The 26,830-nt window shown below is 38.8% G+C and overlaps 4 protein-coding genes and 1 long non-coding RNA gene across 6 annotated transcripts; 3 read left to right on the forward strand and 2 right to left on the reverse strand.

Annotated features, from left to right (window-relative positions):
- Positions 1–215: 215 nt before the first annotated feature.
- On the reverse strand, positions 216–5,345 carry selenop2 (selenoprotein P2). The gene is made up of 5 exons (XM_077537389.1): positions 5,267–5,345; positions 4,808–5,064; positions 4,494–4,706; positions 4,236–4,344; positions 216–2,283 (listed from the first exon to the last, which is right to left on the reverse strand). Exons 2-5 carry the CDS (start codon positions 5,032–5,034, stop codon positions 1,960–1,962), a joined length of 873 nt encoding a protein of 290 aa, XP_077393515.1. The 5' UTR covers positions 5,035–5,064; positions 5,267–5,345; the 3' UTR covers positions 216–1,959.
- On the forward strand, positions 3,944–10,028 carry LOC144030808 (uncharacterized). Its single transcript, XR_013287362.1, has 3 exons — positions 3,944–4,413; positions 8,731–9,670; positions 9,776–10,028. It is a non-coding gene; the product is annotated as an uncharacterized LOC144030808 (long non-coding RNA).
- Positions 7,111–12,662, reverse strand: LOC144030802 (uncharacterized). The gene is made up of 4 exons (XM_077537403.1): positions 11,501–12,662; positions 11,059–11,218; positions 8,658–8,833; positions 7,111–8,219 (listed from the first exon to the last, which is right to left on the reverse strand). The coding sequence occupies exons 1-4, from the start codon at positions 11,648–11,650 to the stop codon at positions 7,836–7,838; spliced, it is 870 nt and encodes a 289-aa protein (XP_077393529.1). The 5' UTR covers positions 11,651–12,662; the 3' UTR covers positions 7,111–7,835.
- toe1 (target of EGR1, exonuclease) lies at positions 12,117–16,526 on the forward strand. The gene is made up of 8 exons (XM_077537378.1): positions 12,117–12,514; positions 12,628–12,668; positions 12,781–12,877; positions 12,973–13,131; positions 13,629–13,742; positions 13,855–14,003; positions 14,127–14,289; positions 15,745–16,526. The coding sequence occupies exons 1-8, from the start codon at positions 12,401–12,403 to the stop codon at positions 16,372–16,374; spliced, it is 1,467 nt and encodes a 488-aa protein (XP_077393504.1). The 5' UTR covers positions 12,117–12,400; the 3' UTR covers positions 16,375–16,526.
- A 739-nt stretch (positions 16,527–17,265) lies between these two features.
- tmem53 (transmembrane protein 53) lies at positions 17,266–19,924 on the forward strand. Of its 2 annotated transcripts, XM_077537601.1 has the most exons (4): positions 17,266–17,500; positions 17,680–17,783; positions 17,868–18,353; positions 19,348–19,924. In XM_077537601.1, the coding sequence occupies exons 1-4, from the start codon at positions 17,446–17,448 to the stop codon at positions 19,372–19,374; spliced, it is 672 nt and encodes a 223-aa protein (XP_077393727.1). In that variant the 5' UTR covers positions 17,266–17,445; the 3' UTR covers positions 19,375–19,924. The 2 variants fall into 2 exon arrangements, with proteins under 2 accessions (XP_077393727.1, XP_077393657.1); XM_077537531.1 differs by having other exon boundaries at positions 17,868–19,924.
- The last annotated feature ends 6,906 nt before the right edge of the window (positions 19,925–26,830 follow it).

Consider the following 26,830-nt stretch of genomic DNA (forward strand, 5'->3'; position numbering starts at 1 on the left):
GAATTTAGACAAGACAACATTTATAATCTTTGGGAATAGACTAATTAGACAGCCACTCAATTGAAATTGAAAGAGTAAATGAAATGAAATTTCTTGGTGTTATAATTCATGCAAAATTGTGCTGAAAATCACACGTAGAAAATGTTAAAAAAATATCTAAAACTATAGGTATCTTAGTATAAAAGGATATCCTGAATAAGAAGTCTTTGTATACATTATATTGTACATTATTATTGCCATACCTGATTTATTGTGTTGAAATATGGGGAAATACATACAAAACCAACACACAATTTCTCTTTAAATGACAAAAAGCCATATGAGTAATTAATCACTCACATTATATGTGAATGACCCTTGTGAGGAGCAAGCGGTTAAGAAAATGGATGGATTGATGTATTATATAGAACCAACAAATCTGTTATTCATTAAATTAAATACTCTCAAATTCTATGAACTTGTCGAATTAAAAACAGCTCAAATAATGTACAAAGTCTACAATAACCAACTTTGCCACAGTATTCAGAAGTTATTCAAAATAAAAGAGGGCTGTTGCTATGGGTTACGGCGCACAAGTGACTTTAAAAAATCAATTATAAGAACAAACATAAAGCAAATGTGTGTTTCCGTTAAAGGGGTTAATTTGTGAGACAGTTATGAAATTGAACTGAAAAAATGTGAATCAATTACTGTATTTAAAAAGAGGCTTAAAAAATTTGTAAATCAGGTATAAATGTAAATAAATTTGTGTGTGTATGTATGTTTATATGTTTATGTACTTATTATGTGCATGTATGGGCATGTGCGCCCACATATGTTCAATACTTAATGTTTGGGAATTGGCTTTACTTTCGCCCTCTCTTCTTTGCGTATATGTAATGGATAAGGACGTATAACTCATACTAATATATCTGCACTTAAGATAAACATGTTTTGTTTATTTTCTATTGTTTAACTTTTATGTTCGTAAGAACAATTAGTATATTATTATGATAGAAGTATTAGGGAGTAGGATTAGATACGTTTTTGTACTTCTTCCTACTCCTTTTGAACATGTAAATTATGATACTGTTGACAATTTCTTTTCCTTTTCTTTTTTTTAACTACAGCTTGTATTTTCTTCTTGTGATGTGTTCATATGTTCAATAAAACCCAATCAATCAATCAATGTACGAGATCCTTCAAAGAAGAAAAAACAGATTAATAATCAAGATGAAGAGGTAAAATGTCAAAAATAGTGACAGAAAAATGATATCTTTTCATCAAGACTAGAATGTACATAACCCAAACAATGATATGAATGTTTTCATATGCTGCACTTTAGTTATAACATCTAATAATTTCCCTCAGAAACTTGAAATGAATAAGTCTCATAAAAATTAAAACACATCATCTCATCTCCCAGGTTCTGTTAAGGTTTTGAAACCCCAATGCAACAATATTTAAAAGAAGTACCACACCAAAAACATTGCAACTGCTTGTGTGTTATTAAACTAAATGTCAGCATTAGCCTTCCATACATTTTCTTGACCGCTTATTCCTCACAAGGGTCACGGGGTCAGCATTAGCCTACTTTAAGTAATTTCAAATGAATGAAGTACATGACAGACAGAAGCTTAAAACATTAGACTGAGTTGTGCTCATCATCAATGCACCGTATCCTCTGGTTCTGTCTGAGAAACAGTCGCTGCCATTCCAAAGTGTCTCTCCTCACGTATCCATCTGCAGCTCCCTGTAGGCAGGTTCTCAACTGTAGACTTCATTAATAGGAGCACGCAGGAGGAATGGAAGCAAGTGTTTCCACACACAGAGCAAAGATACGAGCAGAGACAGCACAATCTGTTTAATGCTTCACAGCATCCAAGATTATTTTTTTTTCTTTTTTATTTGCTACGATTGCTGAAGATATATGCCCAATAATCAAACCCAACTAAAACAAATGTGAACTAAATTGTTATCCTAATTATCATTTAAAGTATGAAGGCTGTGGTTCGAGGGCTGATGAGAGTGAACGTGATGATGATGATGGTGTTGATGGCGATGGCTGAGGCTTCCAGTTCTATTATGGTCCTGCTGATGATGTGACTGATTACGGTGGCCATGAGGAAGATGATGATGATGATGATGATGATGATGGTCATGATGGTGGCTGATATATATCTGATATGTCATTGTGGAATTCTCTGCATCCATTTGTTGTTTGGGTGTAGCTGTGGCATTGTGGATGTTAATTGGCATCGTATCATTGTTTGTGATGGTGCCATTCACTCTTGTAAAGTTAGCCTGGGGAAGATAAAAAAAAATAAAATAAAAATACAGGTTACATGTAGTGTTGTTCCGATACCGATACTGGTATCGGCAGAGGCGCCGATACTGCATTAAAACAGTGGCATCGATATCGGTGAGTACTCACAAGTAAAATGCCGATACCATTCATTCCAATGCTAATATAGGATTTTGGATGCAGCATCTTGTGTCTTGCTCGTGCACAACATTCACTGATATGTGACATGTTCACTGCATGCCGATCTAAGATATACTATTGGCCCTTGAATGCTCTGAACCAATCGCAGGACAGCTTTTTCATGTTGAGGAAAAAAAGCCCTTAAGTATTGGTATGGTATCGGTATTGGCCGATACTGCAAAGTTGGGTATCGGAATCGGTATCGGGGGCCAAAAAACGGTGTCAGAACAACACTAGTTACATGTGCCTGGGTGCAATCTTGTAATGCTATTACATTAGCTAATGCTAAATGCTATCTTGGTTGACAGACAGTTCACCAGCGCTAAACAAGTCGATGCACTCCCAATTATACAACCCTGCTCAGCCACATTAAGATAGTTGGCCTACATTTACCATGATTTTTATTGGTTAGATAGGAAAGCAGGAAGTAGTTCACATTCCGATGTGCTAGCGAGTAGATCCGGATGAGAATGAGTTACGCAAATGGAATGTGAAAGGAAGCAATTTAACTACTTCACTTATTTAGCCCATTATAGCAATAAAAGTTAATATTTTGTCTATAATTAATTTGATTCTTTCATTATTTTTCATGTACAATTAGTACCTTTAAAAACACATTTTGCAACTTGCTGTCGACTGAAAATGACATCACAAGGGCTCAGGTAACCAATCACAGCTCACCTGTTTTCTAGGTTTGGTCATGTGAAATTTACAAGCTGAGCTGTGATTGGTTACCTGGGCCCTTGTGATGTCATTTTCAGTCGACAGCAAGGTGCAAAATGTGTTTTTAAAGATACTAATTGTACGTGAAAAATAATGAAAAGATCACATTTATTATAGGCAAAATATTAATGTTGACTGACAAAAATGGCTAAATAAGTAAAGTATCTCTTTAAATGAACTTTTAAAGGGTTAATTGCTATGGCAAATGTGTGACTGACATAGACATGGCAGAAAATGAGCGGCTGGCATGGGACCTGCATGAAATGGTCAAAAAACAACGGGATTTGCAAAATTCGCCGGGTCTCGGGACACAAGGCTCAAAACCGGCACGTATGGCCACATATGGGATAAGTATGCTCGAGGAAAACATAAAATGACACTAGTTCATGCAACCATTACAATCGTTACATGGAATGTCCGTCAGTGGAAAGCTGAAAGAACTCACACAAGAGATAGAAAAGATAAAAGTGGAATGTGGTTGACCTCGCAGAAGTCAGATGGCACAGTAAAAGAGGACTAACATCTGATGAGGGACACAAAATCTGGTACATTGAAAAGAAAGACAAACAGCAGTGTGGTGTATGGTACACAAAGACAGTACAAGATCAGTGATGGAATGTTGAGCTTTCAGTAGCAGGATGATAAGTATACAAATTCCTATCACATGCATCCACGTCAGAACGTACAGATGAAGAGATAGAGGATTTCTACGGTCCGTTAAAGGCTTATTGCCATAACATCATTCAACGAGAGTGGAATGCCCAAGTAGGTAGCGTGCTGATGCACATCAAGACTGCAACTGAACAACCAACCATGCAGGAAATATGGAGTAAGAACAACTAGAGGATTTTGACTTTTGAACTAGACTGGCTCTCATCAGGTTTCAAAAGAGATCATAATGTTGAAGCCGGCTGATTTCATTTTATGATACTTAGCTAAAATGAAGACGTCACAATTAAATATTTTAAATGACCACAGTATGACACTGAAAAATGTGTTGTAGTTCGTGTGACACAAATTCCACATTTATGTACATGTGATTACTCACAGAGCAGTTGCAGATGTTTTTATGATAAGTAGCTCTGATGGCAGCCTCAACATAGGGGTAGTGCAAGAAGCTGTACGGAAGCACTATATGGAATGTGAGGAGACCACACCTGGATCAGAAGACAAAAGAATGACCTTTGACATTTGGCGTTGCCCACTGCTGAGAAGCCAAGCACCACGTAAGAATATTTCATGTGTTTTAATGGTGTAGTCTGGTGAAATAATGTCTTATATCTGAAGAGGAGGCTGAGTTACGTACCTGTCATAGATTAAGAAGTCATCTTTGTCACCCTGCAGCACCTCCCACACGTCATTTTGAAAGGGAGTCTGCTGGTAAACTGGAACTTCAGGAGGAGCTTTTCTCTTCAGCTCCCAGTACATTGCTCTGGAGAGAGGGTCTCGCTCATTAACTATCATGAAGGAAACCTCCGTCAGGTTGCTGCGGTGCAGCTTGTCACGCAGGCCTTTGATTCTCAGGATGGACACAGAAGAACGACATGGTCATTCATTTGGAGTCTGATCTAAATCACTCTCACCACCACTGCCATGCTGAATATTAATGGGTTTTCTTACTTGGAGGCCTGAGTGAGACAAAAATTTCAGCTCGCCTTCAGCAGCGCCACCGCCACCACATTTCCGAGCAATGCCTGCATGGGTGCCTGTCCTTTGATGTCCCAGTAGGGGGCAGGCTTACAGATCCTGGTGCCTGCGTCCGCCCCCTCGACCAATAGACTGGCTTGCGAGGCCAACAGCAGACCTGGCAAAGCTGCACATGTCCATAGCAATAGGTGAGAGAACATTGTCCCCCCTGGATGTTGAAACAGACCCACCTGAAAAAGCACATTCATTCATATCACTATAACAGTAGCTAAAATCATGCATTTGGTTGGTCTGACTGCAATGGATAAACAATAGAAACAGTAATAATAATAACGATAATAATAATGTAAATCGATATGATGAACCGTCAGATTGACATTTACAAAATAAATCTAATATATAATTGTTAAAGTCCCAACCATAACAGCTCACCTCTGTTCCTTTCTGTCCTTTTGACCTAAAGAGATACCGACACCTGCTGTTTTTGAAGATTCTGGGCTGGACTCTTCCCCCAAATCAAACAAAGAGGTGGAGTAAAACACTGTCCACAAACAGCGTGACACGTGTGTACTTAAAGTGTTTTAGATGGTACAAGGTCCATGCCACTTTCTTAACTTTCAGAAAGTTTAAAAGTAGCTTGTGTATAGTAACTAGTGTTGTTCCGATACCGATACTGGTATCGGCAGAGGTGCCGATACTGCATTAAAACAGTGGTATCGGTGACTACTCACAAGTAACATGCCGATACTATTAATTCCAACGCTACTATAGGATTTTGGATGAAGCATCTTGTGTCTTGCTCATGCACGACATTCACTGGCATGTCACATGTTCACTACATGCCGATCTAAGATTTCCTATTGGCCCTTGAATGCTCTGAATCAATAGCAGGGCAGCTTTTTCTTGTGGAGGAAAAAACAAACAAACTTAAGTATCGGTATGGTATCGGCCGATACTGCAAAACTGGGTATCGGTATCTGGGGCCAAAAAATGGTATCGGAACAACACTAATAGTAACACTTCAAAACAACTCATTCTCATTCTCACCTTGAGCTTGGATTATATGTGATGGATACGTGGCAGGCTGGCACAATAAGAAAGTAATGAGTGAGGATAACTAAAGATGAATTTACTTAATACATTAACTGTTTTTAAACAATAACTTATTTTCAGAGGCTATTTTTAAACAAAACATGTTCATTATTGCTCTTAATGTCTTTAAAACTGTCGCGACTATGCAACAAAAGTAAAATGTGGGTCCCAGGGCGACAACAGTTGAGAACCACTGCTCTACATGATGTACGCAAATCCAACTTTGGACTATGACTGTGTGGAGGTTGATGCAAACTCCATGTGACTCAAAACTCACACAATGTGATCTTTGGAACGAAGAATGAAGCCAAAATCAATGACAGTTGCCAGATGACCAAAACAACAAACCCTGTGAAAGGAATTTTTTTTGTTTGTTTAATAATACCTGTTATTGTGTAACACTTCATTAAATGTCTTAAAAACCTCTGACCGCTTCAGGTCATTGTCCATCTGGACTGTGAAACGTCTTCCAATGAACTCTGAAGCATTTATGAGCACAAAAGATTGCCCAAAACACTTTAGATTTCATCCAACTGATTTTACCAGCAGTCACATCAATAAAAACAAGGGAACCAGTTCTATTGGTAGCCACACGGCCATGACATGACACTAACTACCACCATGCTTCATTGATGAGGTGGTATGTTCTTATGGAACTTTCCTGTTTTTGAGGCTTCTACATCTTGGTGATGTGTCACCTGCTTTCAGAGTGTTCTTGATCTGGCCAACCGATGTGAAGGGGTTTTTACCTCAGCAAGAAAATAATTTTTCAATCATTCACCACAGTTGTTTTCCCTTTACTGTTGTGGCCTTTCTTGTTGAGAATGTTTCAAACAGTTGATCCTGATGATTTATTTCCCCTGCCTGATGATGGCTTGATTCACTGATAGTGACAGGCCTGTGGATCTGCTATTGAAAGTTGATGGCGACAAATTCCAAATGCAAAAAGCACACTTGCAAATTAAATGAACTCCTGACCTTTTTTATCTGTTCCCCCTAAATGGGATAATGAAGGAATAATACACACCTGGCTACGGTACATTTGATCCCTTACAAGTGGGAGGCACATACAAACTGTTGTAATTTGTGCGCCTGATTTGGATGAACATAGCTATCCTCAAATTAGATCTTGGTTTCATTTCAAATCCATTGTTGTGGTGCTTAGAGTCAAAAAAGATGAGAAGTGTGTCAATGTCCCTGTATTTATGAACCTTATGGTACAGTATATGTACTGCATACATGTACATACGTCTTGCACTTTTACATCTTTAGTCTGTGCACTGTACTTACTATTGTCTGTACGTCAACATTATTTCAAGTCATAGTTGAACCCGCATTCTTATGTGCAGCATGTTGTTCTTGAGCATAATTTTTGGTGCTACACTTCATCATTCAGAACTGCATTTCTTGTAATTATGATTTATGGGGGAAAAAAACATATCATAACATTTTACCCATAAGAAAAATGTGTAAACATGCTTCATGCTTATACTATTGCAGGATTTGTTGAACTTTTCTTACTGCCTGACACAATAATATAATTATGTGATACTTTCTGCATTACTGCGGTCCATTGAGTGCTTTCTATTGGACTGTGTACAGTGTACACAATTCAGTTCTAACAAACATGTTGTGCTTATTCAGGGTTCTTTTGGTTTTCGACACAAGTCGTAACATGGAAAGAAAAAAAAAAAAAGTTTGTGTTTGGTCTGCTAGTGGTCACATGGATCATTCTGATGCATATTAATTTCCTCAGCGTGCTCTTTTGCATAAACCTGTGTTAACTGCATGCTCCTGCGTCTCAGTAAAGGGCAGCCATGGTGCAATGGTGCAACGCAAAAATAGTGTCAAACAAAGCCTTCACTTGATGAGATCTCTCATAGTTAAGGAGTCAAGTAAAGGGCACAGATCAGGACAAGACACCAAGAAGGTCTTCCTCATCATTGTCGCCAACATCTTCTGTTGGGCTGTCGCAGGTGGCCATGAGTCCAAGGCCCAGTTCTGCCAGCTCCTCGCAGCTCATATCAGTCGTTACCATGATCTTGGTTTCTAGACGGTTACAGAGAGTCCGGTAGGAGGGTAACGGGTACCCCAGCTCTCTCAGGTACTCGTAACCTTTGGTGCCCACTGCACTTCGAATCTTTCGGGCCTTGAGGATCGTCTCCGGAGACCATACGGCTCGGCGAGACCGCTTGGTCAAAGACAGAGCACGGATCTGGTCCTCGTACAGAAAGTTCTGGAGTCCCTTCTCAATCCGGTCGAGCCTGTAGAGACGTTTCTTCATCTCCTCTGCCTGACATAGACAAAGCAAGACTGTAAAAACATGATAGTCTTCGTGACCGTCATTATTGCCAATAATGTGACCTACAACCCTTACATACAAATAACTGCTATAATCTGGTTGCAGAAGTGTGCACACCATTTTATAACTGGAGATGCGGTTATGTTCAGATTCAGAATCACACAATTCTATTCATACTCATCTTAGATCAGTCAGTACATAACTGCCAGTTATCAGGATGTTTAAAACACAATTTCAGTTGTTTACTTTTTAACTTCCCTTCTTGGAAGGATTTTTTTTTTCCTTTTTTCAAAATTGAGGGATGACAAGGTTATAGGTCACATGAATGGTGGAGAAAAATGAATTACCTAGGTCCTGGCAATATAAAAGGGGTGTGTCGACTTTTTATAGCCACTGTACAAGTAGCCCCTAATTGAAGCACTTTCTTACCTCCTTTTGTAGTCTCATGGTGTGCTGCATTTCTTTCTCTAGCTGTTTTTTGAGAATGTAACATTGTGTGCAGGGCTGCTGGTCCATTGCTGTCCTCTCTCCATCGTCCTCTTCCAGGCCGAGCAGAGGAGTGCGTCTGGCGTAGCCATGGTCACCAACATTCAACTCCTTCTCCACTACAGACAGAACACAACAACTACTCTATAGTCACTTGTTTTCATGAGTGGCCATGTGCAACTAGTTGTGATGTAATTCTAAATTTGAATCTTAGGTAAACGGCGAGGTAACATCTCATGCTATGGTAATTTTTTTTTTTTTTTTTAATCTTGAAATGTTTATGTACCGGTGGCTAAAAAGGGAAGCTTGACATTTCTGTTGCTGCAATGCACAAGCGCAGTCAATGAATGGGGTGATCATTGTTAAATTTGTCAATAGCCTCTCAAATATCCACTGGCTTCACTTTTTATCTTGCGAACTTCCTCTCTTTATATTATTAAAATATACTGTGGCTACAGTGGTCTTTTTTGACAATCTCGCCACATTATTTGTGGTCCAATCCAAACTTTAATGCAGTTTATGTGGCGCCTCAAAACGTCGCTTTCTGGTAATAATACCAAGAGTCACACTTTTTTCTGTTTTATGTGCTCAATAGCATTTTTACACTGAAACCAGAAGATATAGGAGGATCCTGTGTGACGTATCGTTTATGCTTCGCGCGTTGCATCATGGGAAATGGGTGGCAAGAACCAACGTGTTTTGCATGGAGTTCGATGCTTTTGCACATTTGGAGGAGGATTAAGAGAAGCAGATGGTTAATTCTTGTGCTATAAAGTATACGGCATGTCTGGGGCCTGATAAAAAAAAAAAAAAGTATATTTTTTTTTCCTTGCATTCGCACCGAAAGGGAAAAGGGAAAGAAATGGCTGCAAGCAGGGAGGACAGGTTATAACTTCACGCTCAAAGCCCGGATTCCATCTGATGCTGACGGGTTTCTAACGCTCACTTTATTGCCGGTAAGTACTTGTGACTATATATTTGGATAGAATTAAATAATTATAATAATCGAGTTTGTGCATTATAAAATCCGCTGAGTCATATTGTTTTGCGCTCTTTTTCAGGTGTTCCCAAGCATGATCAATAGCCACCTTGACTTGTTCCTCGTCTTGAAATGGGCTATCCTGGATCGCTAAACGTGAAGGCTAATGAGAAAGCTGTCCAGCGTTACGAACAGAGGATCAAAAGGCATATCAGAATTGTGTTATGGATTTCTATAAATGAGAAGTGGGGCAGGGGGGGAGTGCTTAGTTCTATACTTGAGTGTCCACATGTTCATCTTCTCCGAATAAATAATGCATTCTGCATCGGTTTTGATACCTGCCGTTCTCACTCCTTGTGTATATGCAGCATCTAGTTATAAGTTCCATCCTGACAGCTCCATTAAAGATGCTACAATGCTAGTATGCTACGTAGAATAACTGCATGTTTCTCCAAGACTGGATTTGAAAAGAAGAATTTTGTCAGCTCTGATATTCATTTGTTAAAACTAGACCACATGCCATTGAAATTCTCACACACAGGACAAGTCTCACTTTACTAAAGTCACTGCATTTCCCAAACTAAAGCAAGAAAAAGCTGTGGTGCCTGTTGACATAATTCCCCCATGGAACTATTGATTGTTGACTGCATGTTGATTGTTTTGAGGGGTTGGTTTGGAGTGACGTTCCACAAACTTAAATGTAATTGATAGTCTGCCTGTGTCCAAATTTACAAGGCTGGGACCTCCGAAGGGCGAATTTGTCGGTTGCATGACGTCACTCCCGGCGCGACTGATAGCATGCACGGATGTACACTTCAATGAAGAATAATTACCCAGTTTTGCACAGGGCTTTGTATTAAAGAGCAATTTGTCCCCAAAGCAGATGTGTGATGAGGAAATAGGTGAGTCGGACCACATTTTTTCATAATCCCACGTCTCATATGATATATAAAATTTAATTTAAAATTGTCGCCAATGCATCTCCATAAACCTCCTCCACCCTTCGGCCGTTAACGTGCTTAAATAACAGCGATTCGCCCGCCAACTTTCTTCGTGTATGGTGTTTCTATACAGTCCACCATAAAAAAAATAAAAATAAATAAATAAATTTATATATATATATATATATATATATATATATATATATATATATAGTCCGCCATTGTTTTCTGCCACACAGCCATCCGCGCATGCGCTAAAAATGTCAATAAAGGATCCTCCTATAGGCTAAGCATTTACAGAAAACAATATGCTCTCAGATCACACAAAACATGTTAGAATTATAATACTCACATTTTGCCATGATCGAAAGATAAAATATTGAAATGTAGCGGTAGATGTAGAGCAGGGTAGAGTAGCATTTACCTAGCTCAGGTTTCAAGGGCAGCATAATGAAAGGTGTAGTAACTGCTGGGTATGGAGGGTCCCCAGTGGTGAAGATAGTTGGGATAGCATTGGGCTTCAGTTTCTTTCCTCCAGCTGGAGACTTCGCCAGCTCCTCAAATTGACTCTGCTCAAAATGGTCCTAGATTATTGAGAGGATTATGCAGAAATCATGTGAATAATATTAGTACCAAAAAAATGTGCCACAAAAGTGAATACAAAGATAAAGGGTTGCCGGTAAATAAAGAAAAAACAGACACTCATCAACAAGACACGTGCACATGGGGCAGATGAACCTCATCAGATTACAGAATAAACTTTTTGTTTGTTTAAAAACACTCCTCCTCCACAATTACCGGCTACAATATGTCAGCGTTTTTTTTTGTTTTTTTTTCACCGAGAGACTGAAAGACACTGCACTCACTTGACACAATCTCGAGTGTGGAGTTGGTTCAAAGTCGCGTCGGCAATTCACAACCCATTTCTTCTTCCTGACAGGATCTTTGGGGAATCTGTACAACTGTTTCCCTATGCTGGTTGAATTGGAACAGTTAGGTGCTGAGCAACCACCCATTGCGCACAGGGAAAAAACACCAGCGTCAATGTTGTTATTTTTTATTTGTTTTGCTGACAAACAAGCTGAGATCCGCAGATGTAATCATTACTTTGTAAAATAAAATTTCACATTTTCATCGCAGAAAAAAAAGGTTTCTGCTCTACGTGCTAGCTTGCTCACATTACGAGGTCGCTCGATAAATTATTTGTACCGTATTAAACCTATAAATACAAAACGTTCATATCCAACTAAATATCCCTGACTTTGTTTGAGCCAAAATGGCGATCTCCGCTTTTCTAGTTTGGCTGGTGACGTAATTTTTGCGTCCTCATCAATCGCCTGAAGCAAAAATCTAAAATAAAAACCATGGAAACGCATCTAATTAAGAGATGAAGAGTATAAAATGTATAATACAAAAATGCGATATATTATCTGTGATGTGTAAGAAATTACATTGATAGTATTTGTGAATAAGTCACTGCCGGTAAAACAGGCGTATGGTCAACTCACTACGCATATGACATGAAAGGACCACTTTGAGAGCACTATGTGGACGTGTTTACCTCAGTCGACGCTAAGTGGTTCTTAAACCTGTATAAACAGTTGCTATTGTAGTATGAATATGTTAGGTTATTGTTTAAATCGGAAAGCATCTTAGAATGAAAACAGTTGATATTTTGCTCAACTAACGCAAGGAAATGTGCATTTGACGCACTACCACGTGCGTTTTCGCTCTCGTCAGCGTACTGTAACAGGCTAAAATCCAAAATGTCATCCTCATTTATCGTTCCTGTTATTGACGTTCAGAGTGGCAATTTCAAAGAACTTTGGCCTGCTATGGTGGTGGCCATTAAAACATCTTCCTTCGTTGCAGTTGATACGGTACATGAATAATTACAACAATAGTGCATGATCTAAAATAAGATTTTATTTTTTGTGACGTGGGTACTAAGAGTAAATAAATAGCCCCTAATTATTGCAAATTATTGTTGTAGGAGTTGAGTGGCCTTGGAAATAGAACATCGCTGCTTGCAGCGTGAGTAAAAATCTACTAACCAAACCTTCCCCCTTTCACCTGGACTTAATTATTATTAGAAGCTTGTTTTTGTTGCCTTCGTTAATGCGCTGTCATGAATATTTTGGTTCAGGTCTATAGAAGACAGGTACAAAGCAATTTGTCATGCAGCCCGCTCTCGCTCCATCCTCTCCTTGGGAATTGCCTGTTACAAGAAGTTGAGCAATAAGGTGCATCAAGATTACATATTTTCTTTTGTTTCTCAGCTGGATGGATCTTTTCAGTTATGATCAAACTTTCAAATCTGCCCTCACTTTTTATTCAGGCTGCAGACACGTACCTGGTCCAGGTGTATAACCTCACGTTACTGTGTTCTGAGGAGTACACCATAGAGCCCCAGTCAGTCCAGTTCCTCGTACAACACGGCTTCGACTTCAATAAGCAGTACGCAGAAGGGATCCCATATCACAAGGGTAATGATAAGGTAATGATCCCATTTGAGCCTGTTACATTTTCACAACGTAACTTTTCTCACCTATCATCTTGCTGTCATTCATGCTATGGAGCCAAACGAAATTGTGGTGAACCTTGCTTTCATCAGATCATATCACATGTATTTCCTTGGCGTGTCTGGCGGACTTGTTGTGGATAATGGGTCGACATTTCTGAATAATCTGCCTATTGTTGAAAAAGATTTGTTGTTCTTGGTTTGCTGTTGTCCCACTTTTCTTTGTTTTCTTTAATCTTTTCTCTATGTCTGTTAAACCATACTGCATGACTACATTAAAAATAATGGAAAAAAAAAAATAGCGAACGTATCCTGTGATGTAGTCATCATGGACTGGACTAGCATAGGCAAGGACCTCTCATGTTGTTGTATTGCTCATCAGATAACTTATTGATAAATATTGCATGCAGGACCATACACTAAAATAAACAAAACTTAGTTTTGAGGTTTTCCATCTTTCTCTGTTTTGCAAGGGAGGATCAGACAGCCAGGGTGTTCATATTCGGGCGTTATTTACTGAGCTACTACGCGCAAGAAAACCTCTGGTGCTCCACAATGGCCTCATTGATATGGCCTTTCTCTACCAGGTAGGATGTTTACATTCACAAGTTCATCCATTCATGTTTTTTCACACCACCTTCAATTAAAAGTGAAAGTGAGGATTTTTTTTTTTTAAACATTTTATGTTATTTATTTTAGAATTTCTATGCGCATCTACCGGATCGTTTAGCCACCTTCACAGCCGACCTCTCTGAGATGTTTCCTGCAGGCATCTTTGACACTAAATATGTCACCGAGTTTGATCTTCGCTTCAGTGCCTCATATCTTGAGTACGCCTATAAGAAATGGTGTGTATTTTCTTACTTTGCATACAAATTCTAATATAATCTTGCTCTGAGAAAGAAATTAAAAGGATGATCTAATTGTTCTGCTTATTGTACTGCTTGTCCGTGTTTCGCTGCTCCTTCTAGTAAGTTGGATAACAGTCGAAATGAAGCCTCTGGTGGGACTGGTCGTCATCTCTACCTGGAATTCTGTCAGTACGCTGGTGCCATATCCTCCTATGTGGACTACAGAATCTGCCCAATTGGGCTCAATCATTTGGTGCAGGCTGACATCTGCCAATCCTTTTCGGTTAGTTTCACCTAAACTTTGATCACATTTATTTTAGTCCATGAAGTTATATACTAGTTAAATACATACAGATTGTACACAATATGACACCATTAAACACGTTCATTCCTCATTCAAAGCTTATGATAGACTTATAAAACGCCCCAACTTTTATTTCTGTCAATGGTGGGATTGTAAGGTCTGCCATCTTTGGAGGACAATCCACCCATCTTTAGCATCAATATGACAGGCATTAGGAGCGTTTAGCATCTGATTTTGGGTGCAAGATGGGTCGAATCTTGGGCTGGCCGCCTGTCGATCACCAAGTAGAGCACCATATTGACGATCTCATATGCAGCTGTGGATGAAATGGAAAGCTTGTGATAAAAATGTACATAAGCAGCACACTCCTCGCTGCATCATTCAAGTGAATGAGAGTGAGGCTTTTCTTTGAATATATCCCCATTGTTGTCTTTATTATAGCATACATCCTCTTTCTATAGCATGTGATTTCTTTCGCTGACATTTTTTTTTTCTTCAAAGGCGCTGTGGAGACGGCTGCCTCTCCAGTAGCTCTTCTGTTTTTTTGTTGTTGTTGTTTTTTTTTTAGCTCTTTTAACGTATTAAACCTCCTTTCCTGTATTTTCTCTTTTCTCTTTTTGTATGTAAATTTCCCAGAAGGAGCCATCCCAAAGGGATCAATAAAGTCAAGTCTAAGTAAAGCGCTTTGTGACAGTTCAGGCTGTTTGAAAGTGCTATATAAATAAACTTGAGTTGAGTTGAGTAAGTTTAAGTCTAAGTTTCCTATTTCATCCAAGGGTACATATGAAATTGTAAATAAGGTTAAGTAAGCCCTAACGCCTCTTACTAACGAACTTTGAGGGAGACTAGAATTGACCCAGTGATGGTCAATCCAGCTCAGAAATGAAAATTGTGCACTTTGCTCTTAGAGCAAGTTAGGTCTTGTCATTCAATTTATTATCTTGTTGTATAATATATTACCGATATCTGTTTTAAGTCCCTGTCTTTTGTAATTATTCAGTTATGTACAGTAGCATTTTTGCGGTCTGTGAAAAGTATAGTTGTACATTTCACTAGTTACTAAAACAACTGCAGAGTTCTCAGGTATGACATTTTAACGTCAACTATGCAAAAAACAGATGATGACATTTTTTTTAAATAATCCTTTCTCATTGAAGTTTTATACTCAAGTATGAAATGAAATTTAGTTGCTAAAAAACAAAACAAACAAAAAAATACATATCCTGTTCTGTCATCATCATATGGGAAACTTTTATTATCGGTTGCTCAAAACAGTGACCAGTCAGGACAAAAGACAATGTTTGGTCACCACCACAAGGTGTATAAACCCATATAATTATAATTCTTATGACTTTTTTGTTGTTGTCAAGAAATTCATCTGTCATGGCCTCAGCTATCCTGTCCTAAAATTTTCCCTATTGGTTTGTTTGGCAGGCGTTTGGTTGGTGTTCAAAAGGCACCAAGTGTCCTTTGTCCCACGACACTGACCTCATCATTCTCCAAGATGATAAATCAAAGGATGACAAGCGAAAAAAGAGGAAGCGTCAAAAGAAGAAAAAGAGGGAAGGAGCGGTAGAGGAAGACTCTTCAAATTTGGAAGGCACTCCCCAAAACAAAATTTCCCGTTTGGAATTGAAACCCGAGGAGGGTCATGAAGGGGTGACTGCAGAGTGTTTGGAAAGTGCACATTTGATAGACAGTAATTCAAACACTCAACTGAATGAAGGTGAAAAGATGAAAACAGATAGTGAGGGGAAAGAATTATGGGAGTCCACAAACACTGAAATGGCCACTGTAAAAAATGAAAACAAGGCGGAGTCGGGCACGCACCGAGCTGGGTTCGATGCCTTTATGACAGGATACATATTTGCCTACTCGTGCGCTCTGATGAAAAAGGAAGAAGTGGATGAAAGTGGAGAGGAACAGACATGGCTTCCCACCTCCTTCAATAAGGTCTACCTCAGCGGCAAGACAGCACCTCTCAACATCGTCAAGAGCACCTTCTCCAAGTCATCCAAGGCACATGTGCAGAAGATGGAAATAGTTTGGGGGAAAAAGCAGTAGAAGGTTAGAGATGACAACAAGTCAAAAAGATTTATTAAAAAAAAAAGAAAAAAAAAAGGTATTTTTAGAATGAAATTGAACTATAATTTTCATTTTGGTTGAACTTTTTTTGTATCATAATTATTCATCTGAAAATAAAGAAATTGAGTTCACTTTTCTTGTTTGTATTTTTGGTAATAACAAAATTCTTACTGCACAGAGCTAGGTAATGTATCCCGCCAAAGAAATGTCCAGTGTTGGCATAAATATTTGTAAATGATTGTTTTTGTAGTTTTTAGTGTTGACGGGAGGCTTAGAAACAGAATCCTAGTTCTCAGAATGGTGTTATGCATTTGTTTAGTTTTACCCCTTTATAAACTCAATCCAGTCCTGCTTGTTCACGCATAGTTAAATCAGCAATCTTCCTGACACTTTTCAAGGTTTCCTTGCCCTTTCATCCATTTGTATCCTATAATGGGATTTTTTTTTTTCGCTCTTTCTTTAAAAATACAGATTCTGTGTTCTTTACATGCTGTTTCTGTTTACGGTTTATTTTCTTATTTTCAAGTAACTGCATGAATCAATTTACATTTTTGTAGATTTTAATGGAGTGGAATCCTGTAAAGTAATGCTGGCTTCATTCCCTCATTGCACAGACTATTTTTAAGCAGTGCTGAATTGACAAACCAAACACCACTCCACTGCCACAACCGTATAGTTAAAAAAAAATACGTCAATAACTCAAATTGTTTTAATGCTTAATTAAACGGCAGCATTTTCAAAACAGGTACAGTACTACATACAGTAATGTGGTTTTACAAACGCCATCAAACAATACCGCCTCCTGTACGGGAGGGGGCAGCATGACATTGTCAGGGTTTACGTAAGGTGCCGTTGAAGAGGCCTAAAAGAAGAGTCAACTTCCGGCATGAGAGCGTTGCACAATGCACATTGATAGTAGTTTCAGTGTCAGTCCGTAGATAAACTGTATTGTACTGTGTATAGCATGATACGACTCGTATGGCTTTGACTACAGTTTCTGTAGCCAATCTTCCAATCACTTAAAATAAACATTGACTTGTGCGAAGTAAAATGGAAAATGATGAAATCGACTACAATATTGTGTTTCCAGATGAAGCGACCACCGGTGAGCATCTTTCATTGTACCCGATACCTGTACTCTACTGTTATGCCAATGAGTTAGCCGATCTTACTTGATAATTTTCTACTAATCAGCGCAAATGTCAATCTCCCATATACGCCCTTTGTTATGTTTACATTTGTGGGACCATGAGGTAACGATCCCCCCCCCCCTTTTTTTTCTAGAGAGGCACTGGCAGGGAACAAAAGAGCCTGTTGTGATATTGTTGGGATGGGCAGGCTGCAAAGACAAACACCTCACCAAGTACAGCTCCATCTACAATGAACAGGTTAATGGTTTAATTCTTTTATTTATTTTGTGTGTCTGTGTTTTAAAGCTAACTTACACCTTTTCTGATTTTCTTCAAATATAGGGATGTGTCACAATCCGCTATACAGCTCCTCTCAAGACTGTATTTATCTCCGAGTCATTTGGATATAAAGAACTTAGACGAACAGCCCTCAAGCTGCTGGAGATCCTCTATGACTATGAGGTGGAGCAGAGTCCCATTTTCTTCCACATATTCAGTAACGGTGGCTTCATGCTGTACCGATACATTGTAGAGCTTTTGCACAAAGACAAACAGTTTAGTTCTCTCTGTGTAATCGGGGCCGTTGTGGACAGTGCTCCCGGTAGTGGGAATGTCCTGGGGGCAGTGCGGGCACTGGCAGCCACTTTGGGGCCCAAAATAAGTCCTGTTTTGAAGTACCTCCTCCTAGCACTCTTTGCAGTGACTGTTTTCCTGTTGCGAATCGTGCTGTACCCCTTGACGAAGTATGTCCACAAGAACCACTACGATGCAGTGCAAGAGAGGCCGCCGGCCTGGCCTCATTTCTTCCTCTACTCTCAAGCTGATCAGGTAATCAGGCCAAGAGATGTCAGGCTGTTTGCCGATGCCCTCAAGCTCAAAGGCATCCTAGTGGACAGTTTTGATTTTGTCTCCACCGTCCATGTGAGTCATTTCCGGGAATACCCGGAGCAGTATACATCCAAGTGCCGCAATTTCCTGATTGCCTGCATGAAGGACACAGATGGGACATACATAATAAGAAAGAGACTCCGGGTTCAGGATCAGTGAAGCATAGCAAAATGAATGTGATGTTCAGTAAAGATTGAAAACTTGAGATCCAGGAAAAAAAAATGTACAGTTATTTGTTCGTTTTGGTTAATCAGACATGAACCACAATTGAGTTCATTAGTCTGTAAGATGCAGTCATTTTTAACACATGCCCGCTCTATTATCATTATTATTATTTTTAATAACACATAAAAAAAGGTAGTTGATTCACACTGGATAAATGAGACTTAAATATGATATAAATTGTGTTTGATATGTGATGCATTGTAGGTTGTAGTAGTAGTAGTTCTAAAATCTAATTGTAATGGCTATTAGATCATATGTCTGCATTATGTAATCTTTGAGATGTATTTGTGATTTTCATTCAACTTTAATTGTCCCCAAAACTTTGTAACAGAGAGTGTTGTAAAGTCAAATAGGGAGTTAAAAAAAGGAACAGCCTTTTGATTTGTTACTTCCAGAATCTGTTGATGTGATTGAAGATTGATGTCGTCAAAGGAAACTTGATAAACAATGAATGCACAGTGGATTTAAAAAGAATAACGTTTTTTTCCATCATTACTGTGACTTATATAGACAACCAAGTTGTATGTTTTTTCAAAAACATATATTTTTTAACTAAAGTAAAACAGTTCAACTGACCACACACCTTCTTATAACTGGGATGTGGTTGTGTTCACATGTTAAAGGTGACGTCAACCCAAAATATTCTTTACAATAATACGTTGTATGTGCCTTCACTTGTTTTCTGAATTTGCTCATGTGATGTTCACAGGCTGAGCCATGGTTGGTCGTTACCTGAGCCCAGAGCAACTGTGATGTCATTTTCAGGAGCAAGTGGTAAAATGGCCGCCCCCTGAAATGGATAAAAATGGGTGGATTTTCTGCTTAACTCACATTCACACAATATTAATCATCATGCCGTGTTTATACTAGTGAAGCACATAAAACATTATTGCAACGAATATTTTGGGTTGACTTCGCTTTGAAATGAGAGTTAAGTTGTTCATTTGGAACTTCCTAATTCCCTCCACCTTTTCTAAAGCTCCGGTTTCAGATGAAGACCACCCATAGTATATGCTGCCACCCACCACCATCCTTCACTTTTAGTGAGGGGTGTTGTGTTTGCGACATTTCGGAATCTTAGCCAAATACTGTATTTCAGCTTGGTTTTATCAATGCGTTTTCCAACTTGTGTGGCATATTAGATTTTATTTTTTCATTTTTTTACAGATGAAACCAAGGTTAAACTTGAGTGAAGACTATCCATATGTGTGCGCCACAAATGCTGTCTCCTCCTTAACTAATGTGCCTTCAGTGAATCAGATTGCTAATAAAACATTTCAACTGTACTTTCTTGCATTATCCCGTTTTCTGTCAAGACAATGTAATTCATTACAGTATTTGAATTTAAAAAGTGGAACTAATAGATTCACTGCACACAGACAGCAATATTTCATCATTTATTATGTGGTTTTTACATTTTGGTCTTCTCGTTAACAAACCAGCCATTTATATTGAGTACTACATTATGTAGAGGAGTGGAGACCAGGTTGGGACAAGAATTGGAGATTTGAGAGCAACAGAAGGCAAAGAGGTTAGCTGAAGTGAATGAACACGTGCAGAAGAATTTAGAACATACTAAACTGAATGCTTTCACAGTTGACTACTCAGACACGTTTTCCAAAAACTTTTGTTGCAATTTCTTTAACAAGCTTTTACTATCCATGATCTATGTCCTCCCTTTTACTCATATTGACAAATGAATAGCGTTTGTCCGCCAGACCTGACTGAGAAATGTCAAGAAACGACGGTATCTTCTGTGTTCGTGTACTTTGAGAAAAAGAAAAAAGAAGAAAAAAAGAAAAAACCCATCTCAGTATTTGCCCTCCTCTCTTGTCATGAGAAGTTGAAGAGCGTGCCTCTCAATGTGTCCAGCAGGGATGCTTGTTGAATGTTGATGTCATGTCACATTTGACATTTGGCAAAGTGAATGGCTGGCATTTCCCTCTGCACCCGATCTAGCCCGGGTACTTCATGTGGAGCTACATAGAAGAAAGGAAAGAATGAAGAGGGACGTTTGCACATTGCTGCAGACAAATGAACATGGATCACTGGAGTGAGATTGTCTCATTCTATTGCTCATCCTCCAAAGGTTCATCAACTTCACAGCTGCCTGGAATCCAAGTGCCACATTAAAATCCCCTTTCTTGAATATAACCCCGTCAACATGTACCAAGTAATCCATTGGCACTGTGGCAGTGAAGTGATCCATTATTAACTCTTTATCAGGCAACTTTTACGGGGAAAAGTGAACGTAAAATAAAAATCACATTGATTAACTTTTAACAAAACAATTTGAATGTTAAACAAACAAACAAACAAAAAGTCCAAAAATAACTGTCAACTTCCATATATGTATTTGTCCATTTGTTTGTTAGTTAACAACCTAAATATATGCTAACTTTATTTAAGATTATGAATAAAGTCTAATTCTTGAGGAAGGACAGCTCTCTATTGATTCAATTGAGAATTCATAGTAGTTTTATCAAACTTCGCACCATGTACTGTACCATATTAATTACTATTCACACAGCCCATACACCACCCCTCTAAATTTGTATTTATTTATTTTTTCTGTCCTGCACATGTGACGGGTTAGTGGTCACATTGCAAATTTCTTCTTCACCAGAAGGGTGCAACGAAAAAGTGGGGTTGTGTCCTGTCTAAGAAGAGAATAGCGCATTGTGAGATGAGATGAATGCCAGATATCTGTTTTGCACAACCCAAAGTAAAAAATTTCAATTTCATATATTTTGTAACAGGCGTGGACATAGACAAATTCTAGCAGCAAATCATGTGGACGATTTAGAGGAAAGATTCAGGCATCTTGTCATACCTCAGTCACTGCTATGTTTTAGCCGACAAGGTAGTTTTGGGAAAATTGGGGTTTGTTGTCACATATGCAAAGAATGGGCCAATACATATTGCACCTCTGGCAACTCTGTTTTCGTATGCAAGAATTGTTCTTCAGATGATGAGTCTAAAGAGTGAGGAAATTAGTTTGCTAGGTTTTGTTTCATTGTTTAAAAATGGATTTTCCAGTTGTTGGAACGACAGTATGACCACGTCAGGACTGGTTTAATTAGGTTTAATGATGAACCGTCCATCCATGAAATGAAATGCTTCATTTTTTAAAATTCATTTGAACTCAAATTTCCAGTTTAAGGGAAGAAAAACAGGCATTTGAGGCTGAGAGCTATGACGTACGCGCCAGCAGTTCCCATGGACTTTAATCTATTTAATAATATCTTAAGTTACAGATTGCTCAATGACTATAAATTGTCAAGATCAATGATGAACAATTGTTCTGGCTGTAAAAATAAACAAAACAAAACAAAACAAAACAGGAGAACAAGAATAATTTTGTCCTTGTTTGATTAGTTGCAAAATCCAATGTGACATCTTACCCCATATAGTGTGACAACTTACCCATTGGTGGGGCAACATGTCACATGTCCACTCCCTCTATTTGATGGCTTATAACTCTGCACTGACACAAAATACAAAAAATATACCTAAGACTTTGGTCTTTTATCTGATATACATTTTGTTTATATATGATGTATTGATTCCAATGAATATATAAAACTATAAAAAGGGATACAACTAGCCCCGGTCTCCCCTACTGCTAGTCCGCTAAACTATGTTAAAATGGCTGCATTCTATGACAAGTTTAGAATGATATCACAAGTGGTGGAGTTGAAGAGAAAATAAAAATGTTTTATTTATTTGACACACTGCAGAGAAGAGTGTTGTTACTAAGCCTGCCAAATTTAAATGGATAAAAAAAAAACATGACCAAGTATATGAATGAAACCAGTCTCCAAAATGATGAAATATCAAGCCGTTCTCTCAGTTATCTGAGGCCATGGCTGCTTTAATGCCTCCAGTGGCTGGGATATATCCCGCCAAAATGTTGCAGGTGCAGGGAGATGGGCAATACCAGACCATTTTTTTGGGGCAATTCTCTTCAATAACAATACATTATTATTAGCTACCGAAACTTTGTGCGTTTTTTTTTTTTTTTTTTTACCCCAATAAAATTGATTAAAATTGGTGACAGTTGAACAATTTTGATGATTTGTTCATATCGTTTTAGTGATGATAAATTACATTCCTTAATTTTTATGAAAGCTATGTAAAGGAGTAAACCTTGGCAAACACTGAAATTAATTACTTTAATTATACAGTTGTTTTTCTATTGGAGTGCATGAGATTAGAGTATTTTTTAAAGTTAAGAGTATTTTTAAATAAAATAATAATAATAATAATAATAATAATAATAATAATGTATGTAGGGCGGCACGGTGAATGACTGGTTAGCATGTCCGCCTCCCAGTTCTGAGGACTCGGGTTCGAGTCCAGGCTCCGGCCTCCCTGGGTGGAGTTTGCATGTTCTGCGTGGGTCTTCTCCGGGTACTCCGGTCTCCTCCCACATTCCAAAGACATGCATGGCAGGTTAATTGGACGTTCCGAATTGTCCCTAGGTGTGCTTGTGAGTGTGGATGGTTGTTCGTCTCTGTGTGCCCTGCGATTGTCTGGCAACCAGTCCAGGGTGTCCCCCGCCTACTGCCCAGAGCCAGCTGAGATAGGCGCCAGCACCCCCCGCGACCCTTGTGAGGAATAAGCGGTCAAGAAAATGGATGTATGTAATGAACTTGTGCTCCAAATACTCGGTCACAGTTTTTCATTTTGGATAGACCATTTACTGAATATAGAAATAACATGTAAAAGAATGTTGGTGCATTTTAATGCTGGTGAAACAAGTCAACCAACCACCAGTTGGACTCACGATCTGAAATATCAAGCAATCGAACGTCAGACCTTATCCAGCCGCCATCCATACAGTACCACTCTCCTTCCTGAGGAGGGCAGCATTGGCTCACACTTCCATGCTTCTCAAGTAACACATCCCCAGCAATAGCAGTCGTCCTGGGCTTTAACAAGGCTCTGCAGCATTAATACCACACTGACGATCTTTCATGTTTGCACTGCTTTGAGTTAGAGTCGACGTGGCTCATGCTTCAGATTTGTTGAATATACTGCTCCACAAAAGGGTCTTTTGCAACTGCTACACGCAGAGTGCAAAAAAAGAGCTCACGATGGATGGTTGGATGGAAAGACGAGGTAAAAAAAAAAAAATGAGGCCTTGATAGAGGAAATTACCCCGCAAAGTTAATGAAGTCTCACAAGCTGATGAGGAGGAAATTGCTGCGAAGCGGGGTCAGCGCTTTCTCTTTAGCCTTTTCCTCTTTTGCAGAAAATGGCTGCAGTCAAGAACCATACTTTTAGAGGACACGGTGCACTCCAGCACAGCAATTGGCGTGTGTGTGCGGGGGTGTGTGTGCGTGTGTGAATGCACTCAGCAACCACAGTCTCAATATTCTATTTTCCATTTTGACAATCACAATTAAGCAATGTACATGTCGTTTGTTTCATTAACTGTGATTTCAAGATTATAACTGCAGGTTGCAATCTATTAAAAAATAAAAACATATATGTTAAAGGGATACTTTATATAGCGATTTTTGGCAGTCAAACATGAATATTTTGTCTAAAATAAATTTGATATTTTTATTATTTTACATGTACAATTAGTACCTTTAAAAACACATTTTGCAACTTGCTGTCGACTGAAAATGACATCACAAGGGCTCAGGTAAACAACCACAGCTCAGCTTGTGTATGTCACATGACCAAACCTAGAAAACAGGTGAGCTGTGATTGGTTACCTGAGCCCTTGTGATGTCATTTTCAGTCTACAGCAAGTTGCAAAATGTGTTTTTAAAGGTACTAATTGTACCTGAAAAATAATGAAAATATGAAGTTAATTATAGACAAAATATTAACCTTATATTGCTATAATGGCCTAAATAAGTGAAGTATCCCTTTAAATATAGAGGCTCCATTAAAGGGACAACAACATAAAAAAAAAACTTTTTGGATCTTTTAGCTGTGTTAAAATGCTAATTCATCACCAAACATATGACCAAAGTGGTATTTTCCTCTATTCGTCCCTCTCTGAGAAATTCTACTTCATTCTGCTCTCCAAGCACCAGCCCCCCCAACCTGAGAAAACGAGCGAATGCTCATTTTATGACATCATAAAGTGTGGACCCACCCCCGCACCGTCTCTGCGGAATAAACACACGCCCACTTTCTCTGAGACCTCCATGGAATAGTGACAAAAGTAGCCTTTAGCAGTAAACATTCTGTCCAAATGAATTCAAAGAAATCAATTATCCTTCACATTTCCAATGGCAAAGTGCAATAACAATTGGCTGTGTAAAAGTCCCAGTTGACTGACACTTGTGTAAACTACAAGTAAAACTTTTGCACTATTGAACCTAACTGAGCAAATATCACAGTGGTTAGTGTGCTTGCTCTGTAAGCAGAAAGTGTCTGGTTCAGGACCAGCTCAGGGTTTTTTTTTTTCCCTCCTTCTTTCCTCTCTTTTCCCTCTCCTCCCCTCCTCCTCTACCATTTCTTGCGGCAAGGAGCCATTTTCTTTCAAATGTTTATTGAAGAATTGATGGCTTGCATTCAGAGGAGTGCTACAACAGCAGACTGCAGTCGGCTCGCCGGGGGCGCGGCAATCACGCGGGGAGAGGTGGGGTTTTACTGAACCGGGCGTTTTACTTCCGTGTTGGAAAACTAACCAGCAAAAACACCCAATATTTCATTAAAAAAATACATTGCCATGGTGTCAAAGGAATGATTTAATTATTATATGTCTATAGTTAAGGTTATAGGGTGTAATCCCTTTATTAAAACAGGTGTGCTCACTTTTCAGTTGGGTTGACTATGGCATTCCCACCAAGCCTAGCAGAGCTTTACAAAGATGGCATGCTGGCTTTTTAGTTTAATGTCACTCCCAATAAGAAATGCTTGTATTTATGCACATGGTGACATTTGGGATGCTGCTCTGTGAACCCGCCTTCTAGATCATTGGATCGGATGTGCACTATTTTATCTGACAGTTGCACACACATTATCAAATAATATCAGATGACAAAAGTCTGATTCCTTCCCTGTCTGGGTATTTGTAATGAATTTCAACAAAGATTGACATTTAGATTTTAAATCTGAGTTCCCGTGACTTTTTAGCCAAAGATGATGATGATGATGATAATAATAATAATAATGATAATAATAATAATAATACCTGGCAACCAGTTCAGGATGTACCCCGCCTGCTGCCCGAAGCCGGCTGGGATAGGCTCCAGCACCTCCACGACCCTTGTGAGGAGTAAGCGGTCAAGAATGGATGGATAATAATAATAATAATAATAAATCTCCATATTTTCTCTTGATTGTGGTCTCTAATCATGTTAAAATAATGTTGGCTACAGCATGATATTGTCATGACTAGGGTCATGCAAGGGTAATGTTTGGTTCATGACCGTGTGGTCAAATATGTGTTTTGAATTGAGGTCAAGTGCCTGTTTTGAACTGATGTAACAGCATCTGGTTTCAACTGGTGAAACGCTATGTGATGTCAAGAATCTTTAATCTCTTTATCTGGGCAACAGATAACCAGATAATTCCATGACAGTACTGTTACCCACATGTCTAGCCACAACCAATCAGATCGATTCACTGTCCATATACGCTGTATAAGAAATGTGTTTTGTCGGATTATTACCTCGGTTCCTCTGTGCATCTCCACAGCCCAAGGGGCCTTGGCGTCTCGTGATTCTGGATGCATTCTTATTGTTTCTCGTCTAGTCAAGTTGTCCTACGCCTCTCGATGTTGTGCGAATAAAGAGTTAATATATTATTTGTGTCTGCGCTTTTGGGATCCAACCTCAGAACATAACACATATTGAGTATATTGTAAGTCAACATACGCATAAATGTAATGTTTTTTGTTGTTGTTATATCCTAAAAAACATGGTACAATCACTCTAAAAAATATAACAGACATAATAGCAGGAGAAAGAAATTGTATTCTTTTACATTCTATATCCACAATGATTAATGTAATTGTAATTGTGTGGGGGTGTGCGTGAGTGTGTAAATATGTATGTATGTATGTATGTATGTATATGTATATAAAGGAAGGGTGGTAACCGATACCAGGTGTCAGTGCCATTACCAGCCTTATTTTAAGGTATTGGCACTCATGATGGTGGTCAATACTGGTATCGGCTGACCTCTTGTGCCTGTTTTACGACCAGGAACTGTTAAGGGGG

This window comes from Festucalex cinctus, chromosome 1 (assembly GCF_051991245.1).
Source record: "Festucalex cinctus isolate MCC-2025b chromosome 1, RoL_Fcin_1.0, whole genome shotgun sequence".
Taxonomy (NCBI): domain Eukaryota; kingdom Metazoa; phylum Chordata; class Actinopteri; order Syngnathiformes; family Syngnathidae; genus Festucalex; species Festucalex cinctus.

Bases quoted from the DNA above. Each gene is read 5' to 3' on its own strand.
- toe1 (XM_077537378.1), top strand. From the start codon at position 12,401: ATGTCATCCTCATTTATCGTTCCTGTTATTGACGTTCAGAGTGGCAAT. The intron at 12,669-12,780 runs GTGAGTAAAAAT...ATTTTGGTTCAG, and splicing joins AGAACATCGCTGCTTGCAGC to GTCTATAGAAGACAGGTACA. The intron at 14,004-14,126 runs GTGTGTATTTTC...TGCTCCTTCTAG, and splicing joins GAGTACGCCTATAAGAAATG to TAAGTTGGATAACAGTCGAA.
- tmem53 (XM_077537531.1), top strand. From the start codon at position 17,446: ATGGAAAATGATGAAATCGACTACAATATTGTGTTTCCAGATGAAGCG. The intron at 17,501-17,679 runs GTGAGCATCTTT...TTTTTTTTCTAG, and splicing joins TCCAGATGAAGCGACCACCG to AGAGGCACTGGCAGGGAACA. The intron at 17,784-17,867 runs GTTAATGGTTTA...CTTCAAATATAG, and splicing joins GCTCCATCTACAATGAACAG to GGATGTGTCACAATCCGCTA.
- LOC144030802 (XM_077537403.1), bottom strand. From the start codon at position 11,650: ATGGGTGGTTGCTCAGCACCTAACTGTTCCAATTCAACCAGCATAGGG. The intron at 11,219-11,500 runs GTGAGTGCAGTG...TCAATAATCTAG, and splicing joins CACACTCGAGATTGTGTCAA to GACCATTTTGAGCAGAGTCA. The intron at 8,834-11,058 runs GTAAATGCTACT...TTCTGTCTGTAG, and splicing joins GCCCTTGAAACCTGAGCTAG to TGGAGAAGGAGTTGAATGTT.